At 29.0% G+C, this 9,451-nt stretch overlaps 1 protein-coding gene across 7 annotated transcripts in view; it reads right to left on the bottom strand.

The window, feature by feature from the left end:
* LOC108003700 (polycomb group protein Pc) overlaps positions 1-9,451 on the bottom strand; it is a 47,887-nt gene that overhangs the window by 14,734 nt on the left and 23,702 nt on the right. For 5 of the 7 annotated variants that reach the window (XR_009832240.1, XR_009832242.1, XR_009832239.1 and 2 more), the window contains exons 2-3: positions 1,574-1,960; positions 548-845 (exon numbers count right to left, since the gene is read on the bottom strand). The exons of 1 other annotated variant lie outside the window; for it this stretch is intronic. Coding sequence is in view for 1 of the 6 variants with exons in the window: in XM_062083227.1 (XP_061939211.1) it covers positions 548-845; positions 1,574-1,960 (685 nt within the window). In the remaining 5 variants the exon portion in view is untranslated. Of the gene's footprint in view, positions 1-547; positions 846-1,573; positions 8,190-9,451 lie in introns of all 7 variants that reach the window. One more of the 7 variants, XR_009832241.1, reaches the window with a different exon arrangement.

Below are 9,451 nucleotides of genomic sequence, written 5' to 3'. Positions count from 1 at the left end.
AGCGTAGTACTCATTTCCAGAAAATATAGGTCACTGGGTCGCGGTCCCATTCATAACTCCCGCAGTGCCTTAAGCGACCGTGAGTCCTTGTATCTCGGCAACCGATCCAGATATCGGGATAAAACAAAAAGTGACTTCAATAGCACGATTTTCTCTATTTCTTGAATAAATTTTTCGCATGTTTTTTTTTCTTTATATAAAAAATTTCCAAGTTTCGTCGCATGACTTTTATTATGATACGAAGCGTGTGGGATATGTTCCACATATTATGCCATAATTTCTGTATATATAATTGAATATTTGAAGATATTTTTGTTACACGAAAACCCACAGTCTATCGAATTTGAATATAAGAATATATAAAAAAAAAAATTATTTTTTTCTTAAATATTGATTCAATTCTCCGACTTCTCAACTCCATTTCTTAATTATTTCGAATAAATTTGGTCCAAGTTTAATTCCAGTATCGAACACGTAGCATTTTCTAAAAATTTCATATCTCTCAAAATCACTCGTACGGATAAGATATTTCAAAATGATAGTTTACGTCTGAGCTCGATGCTCGGCAAGCTCCTTGGAGCCCATGGGCGGGCTCAAAAACGTGCTGTGGGTTAACGTAACCACCACGACGAGTACGGAAGCCGCCAGAAGGAAAATAAACGTTCCCACGATGATCATAGTGATCCTTCGATGGCGTCTCGCCTGCTCTAAACTTCGTTCATCCTCCACAATTTTCTGCGCCTCTTTCACTACCATTTTCAGAGGCCGGACAGAATCCTTTCTATGAGTGGAACTCGCCCTTCGTACTTTCGTTCTTCTACTCGAGCTACCTCTTCTACCATTCCCTGGACATTTTTTTTCTCTTTTGAATAGCCATTGTATTCAACCCTCTTTTGGGTCCTATTATAACACAAGTGACACGAACTTCATCGTAATATATATAATCGTGATTTTTTTTCATTATTCTTGCAGTTAATATTATCATTGTTATTATTATTATCGGTGTGATGAAGTTTGTGTTGGCTCAATGAGACCCAATTTTTCGCTTTATTCGTTTAATTTATATTAATTTTGTATTCTTACGTCATCTCAGAGATATGTAAAATACTAACCACGTGCTTAATTGTTTGAAATGTAATATAATATATAAATATAATCGTTAAATAAATGTGTAATACAAAAATTAATATTATAAAAACGATGTAAATAATCGAGAAATTCCATACGTTAATTTTCATTCTAATTGATTAAACGTAATAAAAAATTATTCATCTTCTCTTTTAAAGAATAAAATGAAACAACGAAGCTCATCTTCCAAGTTTCGTTAATCTCAACAAAGAAACAAACAATCCTTTATCCAATAATACATTCGAATAATATATCATCATCATCTGCAGCATCATTCTTAACTTCACCCGTCAAAATTGATCATCGCGGCAAATTTGAGTATAAAATCGAGAGATAAATAAAAAAATTCCCTTTCTGATCGGTTGTTGTTATCGAAAGATGAGAAAACACCGCCTACGCGTATTCCCATCGATCGGAAAAGTCCGATGACCCAATTGTCTCCTACCTAGCGGTGTTGGCCTGCCGCAGCTGTTTGTCCTCGAGCGGTTCGATTGAACGCTGGAACGACGGCGTTGATCGACCATCGAATTGCTTCTGCCCTGTTTCGACATTTTTGCGCGCCGCGGTTGCTCGTAGGACGGGCAGAGACGATTGTTGAACTCGTTCGCGAACTCGATGCTCTCGATGTAGAAGGAGGCGGCGCGTTCTTGGCCGTCCCTTGGGCAAAGTACGTAGCAATTGTCGATCGATCGGTGGTAATTTAGGGGTCGAGGAGGGGTCTCGAACGGGGTGTCGTCGTCGTAGTCGTCGTGAGGGATTGTTGCACGATCGAACGAGCCACGATTCTCCTCCATCTCTTGATGGCGTTCGCTGTCACCGTTGTTCGACGTATCTGCCGATCGATTTTTTTTTTTTTTTTAGTTTCTCTTCGCTATCTGTTGATTTTAATTTTGGTGGAATTTTTGTTAATTTCTGCCATATTTATTGGTCAAGTTAATTTCTCAACTTTAAATGGATTATTTAAAGCAATTATAGTGGCAATTTTTCTTTTTTCTTCGAGAATTTTAAGGGGATGAAATTAAGGGAGAGTTCCTTTGAAAGGGATTTCTCGTCGAGAATACATGCATTAATTTAAAATGGTTTGGAATGTTCGAGTTGGATGAATTTCTCTGTGAAATGTGATTCGAAAAGCGAAGATGAAAAAAATTGAATAAGGAATCGTCTGATCAAATTTTCTTCGTGAATTTATTATGTAATTGAACGAGATAATTATTGAAAAGTAAATATATATTCCAAGTGTACAATTACGCATCTAATTTTAAATCTCTCTTTGTGCAATAAAATTCTATTGTTTGTAAAATGGTATTGCACAGGTGTGCAATTTTAAAAGTGATTCTTTATTTTGTCATATATTTTTTTTCTATCGTAAAAGGAATCATGGAATTTTCTTAATTATTTGATAATAAATTTGTTATAATTGCTTATCTCTTAAAATCACTATGGATTGTTTTGTTTCCATGAAATTCTTTCTTGTCTGTCTGTTACTCGTTGAAAGAAACAACGAATTGGAGAAATAGTATTGGAGTGGAAAATACGAGCTTCGTACTATCAACATTAATCAATACAATGGGTGGTCGTAAAATAGGCTGAACAAAGTTTGGCTAGCAACTTTTATTATCCCGACTATTATTTTCTCGGGCATTAGCCTATTATTTTATATCTGCTGCTTATTTCGTGTTCCAATACACTTAATATTATGTAAAATTTTATAAAATATTTTTTTTTAAAAATGAACAAATAATAATATCTTTTTTTAGAAAGTCACACAAAATAAAATGATATCTAGATTTATGAAAAAATTATTAAATAATTCTTGAGATTGAAAAAAAAGGATAATATATTCTCTTTTGGACAAATTCAGAATTATATTTGAAATGTTAATTTGCACTTTTATTTTTTTCAAAGAATATGCAGAAATCAGAATTAGTTCTCTCGATTTTGATTGATTAAGTTTCATTTTTAATATAACTTGATATAATTACAAATTTTCTTGGATTTTTCGAGTGGATGAAAATAATAGATGTTTAAATATCCGATCCATATTTAATAGAGGATTATTAAAGGAACACGATATTGTATTTCAGCGATAAAATTTATATTCTTGGAAAATTCATCAAAATAGAAGTTCAATTATAAAATTGTTTATTTGTATTTAGACTCTATATCTTCTAAATTTTAGATTCTGTAAGAAAATGATAAATTCTAAGAGAGATATGATTTTTCAAAAGTGTTGATGTATCTTTTTTGCTGAAGTAAAATGGAATAAAATGAAACGTTTTGAATCTATATAAAAATATAAAATCTTTATTTTGAAAAACGTTGAAATTGTAAAAATAGATTAAATATAATTATTACAAATAATAATACTAATAATAAATTTTATAATAATAATTACAATTATTTTTTCAACGTAAAAGAAAAATATATCTAATATTTTATGAATTTAAATATTCTTATATTATCCAACGATATTTTTCAATTTTATATTTAATTGTACAAATATTAGAAGAGAAATTAATGATGATAGCTCAACATTTATTACAACGTTTGATTAAAAATTCTCCCAATGTTTTTTTAATAAAAGCAATTTCCCTGTTTGTACTTGTTACGTACAATTTTAATAACTTTTCAGCAAAATATAATATAATCTCACATATTCAAGAATAAAAGAATATAAAATTTTTAAAAATATAATTAAACGTTACTTTATCAAAATTATTAAAAATTAAGAATATAAATATATCGAGGATACAAAAAAATACTTCAACATTCGAAATTAACATTAATCTTGCTCCTCTGATTTTTATTCGTCTCTTTTTATTTCCTTCTTATTTCTGATTCACAAAGGGATTTTCAATGTGCGAAGAAAAATTTTGATGCAAAATTTTAAAGTAAGAAATAATATTGATTTTTAAAAGTTTTTCTTCGTATTAAAATCAATAATTTAGTAATATTGAAAACACGAGAGAAACTTTTATATCTCGAGTTTCTTCTATTTCTGAATCAAAGATAGATTTTTTTTAATATTGGAAATATTTAAAGTAAGGATATTGGGTCAAAAATTACCCAAAATACTGGAATATTCAAAGTTGAAAGAATCGCACTTTTGCAATGACGCAGTGCATTTAAATGAACATTTCAATGGAACTTGTAAATATCCCAGTGGGACGAACGTGACGGAGTCTGACTTGGAACATCTGAAACTACTTTCTCGTTTATTAATTCTAAATGAGCTTCATTAGTGTCATCTAGTGGGATGCTTTGGAAGTTTATTCTTTTGGAAGTTTCCGTATCTTCTACCGCAATGCCGTGGCACAGCTAATCAAAGATTTTTACTTAATAAATAATCAATAATATAATATCACACGTCTTTTAACACGAGCAATCTGAAAAATATATTCATTAAGATGTGCAAATTAAAAAAATTTTAAAAATTGAAAAAAAAGAAATCGAAGTAATGTTAATACGAAAAGTTTTTTTTTTTAAATAAAATTTGTTCAAGTAAATTACTGCATATAGAGTAATTTCGATAGATATTTTGTAAAATTAATTTCGAGAATTGATATCGAAATTAAAAAAAAGTAAAAAGAATCGATATAGCTGGGAAAATAATTCGAAACTTTTGGCAAATAGTTAAAAACGAAATATTTAAATGTATGGAGTCATCGAAAAAGAAATAAGGTTTGTGCAAAGATTATTATTTCAGTTATGAGAAATAAATAGAATTTAATTATAGTTGAAAAATATACTATGATATTATGTTCTGTGTGCACACTTCATTTTGTGTAAGTCTTAAACTTAGGAAGCAATTTGACTTACTGTTATTAATTACTCACGATCTACACTGACGCACTGCAGAGTCCAGATACGCTATATCAACAAACTAACTGTGAAGTTATCCATTTACATATCCAAACTTCATCTATTACGCTGAATTTAATCATTTATATATGTTTAATTTAATCAATTGATTATTTTTTCTTATAAGTATCAAAATTATATGTTTCTTATAATGAAATCGAAATATTTATATATTTATATAAATTTAATTTTTATGAAGATTTTATAATATGCATTGAAATTTTTGGATTTTTGTTCAACTGCATTCTTTCTTGAATTGTAAAATAATAATAAATCAAATAAAATGTTTTCTTTTTTTAAAAAAAATATATTATATTCTACGATAGAAATTATTTTATAATTTAAATGTGCTTTAAACAATATCGTATTGTTATTAATCTTCTTTACCTTTCTTATCTATCTTATAAATATTATTTTAGAAATTAAACAATACGAAGACAATTATTCAATTAACAAAAAAACAAGGAAAAGCATCCATAATTCTTTATTTAAATCAAAAAATAAAAATATATCTCATTTTTTGAATCCTTTTTTTGATATTATAATAATAATAATAACAAATAAAAGATAAAAAAAAAATATCCTAATTTTTTAAATCTCGAATTAGAATGCATTATCAAAATAAAATCACAAATTCAGAAATTCTAATAAGAATGTTCCAAGAATAAAAATTTTGTCATAATCAACGAATTCTTCTCTCCTACTTTTATATCAAATACGATGAAAACGTATGACTATTATTCGTCATTTTACTATTTCAAATATAAAATAATTTTAAAAAGATAAATAATCCACGAGTAATTTTCTTTCCTTCCTTATTTATCATCGCCTAACTCCAACTAAATAAACACCAACAATTCGAAAAATAGATAAATTATTAACCTCCCTTCATTTCCCACTTCCATTCCAAATGAAAACTCTCCATTCATCGACACACACGAGCACACTCTCAATCACCTTTTCGAGAGCTAGCTTTTCGATTGCGACTCGGATTCAGCTCCGCCGGTAAAAGGAAACTTTCTTTTAAACGGCCAACTCAAAAGAAGAAGAAGAAAAAGAGGAATAAGAATGAATGTGTAACTAAGGACAGCTAAATACGTCGTGTCTATGTAGTGGACGTCACCCTTGAGTTTATTGCGACGTGTATTTTTAGCGGCGGATCTAGCAGGCCGCCTTTCCATGTCTCTTCTCCCCCCTCCCTTTCGCGCTGCATACGGCATCCCGCCTATGTGCTCGTGCCTGTTAACTCGCTCATACGTCCACCACCGACATGTCGATAAACACGCTCGGCCAAATATTTAGAAAATCCACGCCTACCGTCCGTGGATTTGAATTATTTGAATATTCGGCCGGTGAAGAAGAAGAAGAGGAAGAAAATTCGAAAAGATTGCACCCGCGTCACGACACCAAGCTAAAAAGGATTTATGCAGTGACGCATAATCGTCGATGGTATCATTGTTATTGGAGATTCGTGTTTTTTATTTTTCCTTTCTGAAATTTTCTTCTTTTTTTTGCAGTAAAAAGGATTGAACATACGTTTTTATAGTATTCGTGAATAATTTGTTATTAATTGTCAAGAATTGAGTTGTATGTTTAATGTATGGAAAATACATCAGATACTTGTGTTATTATTATTCCGTGTACTTTTGTTAAATGTAATTTTATTTGAATCATTGATGCTTCTGTATATGTTGTATAAAAGATAGTATTTCAAGAGTATTTAATTTTGAATGAATATTGTTTTTAATTAAAAATATGATACACTGTAGATAGAATTTTCTTTTAATTTTTATAAATATTGAATTTGAAGCAATATCCTTTTTATTCGATTTTAAGAATGTATTATAATATATATTAATATTTTTGTTGAAAGATAAAGGAACGAGGTATATTATTTTAATATGATTTATCGTAATTAATCTTTCGATAAAACGTGCGAATTCATTCACAAAGAGTTAAAGAAAATAAAATCCTTATCATCGATGCTCGTGATTATTCGTTTCTGCGAAATTGCATTTCTCTTTGTTACTGTAAGACGAGTTAACAAGAACATAAGCTACGTAGCTCTGCTCCGGGATATTTTCTGTCGAAGGTTTATTTTCGTAATTTCTTTTTTTTTATTTTAATTTTTCTAACAAAATATAGCATACGATTTATACAAATAATTATACAAAAATATTAGTTAATCAAGAAAGTTTCTTTCTTTGTGGAAAAGGAAAATTTAAGCAATGTAGAAAAGATCGAAAAGAAAAAAAATATATATAAATATGAAAGTAAAGACTTTAAAAAATTCTTCTCTTTAATACTTTTATTTTTAATTCTAAAAATAATTATTCTAAAAATAGGTTTATTAAAGATTACGTACACATATATAATAATTCAAGAAATCTTGAGACGATTTTTCTGGAAATGCTTTGCAAAGTCTCAAAGTATCATTCGAGACAATTTCGAGACGAATAATTATATATTTATGATCTATCATGAAAAGAAATAAGAAAATTTTCTTGATTACCTAATATTAAAATTAAAATAAGAAATATTAAATCGCGTATTATATAAAGAACTTTAAAAGGTGAAAAGTTAATGAGTTATTTTTAAGAATATATTGTCCCATAATTAACTCGTTTATTGAATATTGTCACACACAATTTTTATCTTCCATATAAATTAAGAAATATATTTGCAGAGAAATTGTAGAAAATGTTCCATTAAATTTAAGTGGATCAGAAATATGTTGTTTCAATGATATTATAGATCGCATAAATTAGAAGAATATATTTTGTAAAAAATTTGTAGAATCGTCGCGTCGCAAATTATATTATTTAAATTTTTTTAAATTCAAGAACATTCATGGAACAAGAATTAGATTATTTCAATCACACAAATTAATTTGCAGAAAGTTTGTAAAATTGTTGAATTAAATTTAAGTCGAATTGAGAATATTGATAGAACAGATTATTTCAGAGAATTAAATCTTCTCAGCACAGATTGTCTAGTCTACTACATTAGTCGCACGTTTCACTTGGGAAATTGATGGCGAGGAGAGGAAACTGGCTCTAATTGATTCATTCCTCCTCGGTTTTCTCATTCTAATTTTCAACTCCAATTCTAACATGCCAACCTTCTGTCATTCTTTGATTTACAAGTATGAGAGATGGTGAATTGTAATTTGGAATTTTTAGAAATATCAATTGGTTGATCTGAAATCACGTACAAATTGATTAAAACTTTCATTTTCGTAAAATTATTAAATTCCATTAAATTTTTATATTAACTATTTCAAAAGTTTATGTGAAAGATGATTTTTTCGCGATAATATTATTAATAATATTTCACAAAATATTATAAATGTATATAATAATAGTAATTATTTTTAAAATTTAATTTTCGTGATCCATAAGATAAATAGCTAATGAATATTTAAAACGACATGAAAATTTTGGAATTTTTAATTTTAAAATATTTAAAAAATGAAACAACAACAATTTATAATCTACTCCTTTTTAGAAAAAATTGTCGCTATTCCGCTTATTAATACTCTCCACTATATTCTTAGCACTTTTTCTTAATAACAAAAATAAATTTCAACTGTCAATCAATTTCACCACTCCTGAAAATAAAAAATTCTTCCCCATCTCATCTCTCAAAGATACGAATATAGATCCGCCATTTATACATATTTTCGTGAAGAAAGGAAATACAATCAAATTCTTTTTTTTTTTTTTTTTCTAAAAAAGACGCATAGATACCCCGTTAACATCGTAGGCGTATAGGCGCATTTGTATTTCCGGTTGTATTTCATGCGGTTATATCACCTGTTACGCTTGTCGCTCGGTTGTCCCCGTTTCTCCACAACACACTGTTGACATTATTATGCGAATGTCCTTACAACGGCGAAACCTGCTATACGCTAATATTGGTAACGAGTACACGAGTACTATCGATTATCGATATCTGACGCAGTCAGTGCAATGAGAGGAATCACAGAGCAATATCCTAACTCGTAAGGAATTTCGATTTCTCGTCAAGATTTCAGCTCGAGTTTCTCGAAAAATTTCGATTACCGCATCGAATATCGTTAATAAGGAACGGTGTTCAATCGATGGAATTTCATAGATTTTTTTCTTTTTATGTAGATCGAGAATATATATATATTTCGAAGGTAAGGAAAATATAAGTTGGAAGGCTTGACCTTGGGAGGAGGAGGAAATGTAAACAAAAGGTTTGACCTTGAGAGTCTTGAGAGAAAGAGTCGTGAGATAATTTTCGATTCGAGCGTTTTATATATCGTCTCACAGATATATAAATATCATCGTGTCTCTTGATGAGGAGCATTATATTTACAAATTGATGATGAAAAAATTCTGTCAATAAGAGATGCGCCTAATATCTTTTTCATAACAGTTTCTTCATTTATTTTGTTCTTTTTTTACAAAATAATTTACATTTTCGTCATATTTTT

This window comes from Apis cerana, linkage group LG12 (genome assembly GCF_029169275.1).
Source record: "Apis cerana isolate GH-2021 linkage group LG12, AcerK_1.0, whole genome shotgun sequence".
Classification (NCBI taxonomy): domain Eukaryota; kingdom Metazoa; phylum Arthropoda; class Insecta; order Hymenoptera; family Apidae; genus Apis; species Apis cerana.
Note: the sequence above shows the minus strand (reverse complement) of the source record. Positions and strands in the feature narration are given on the sequence as shown.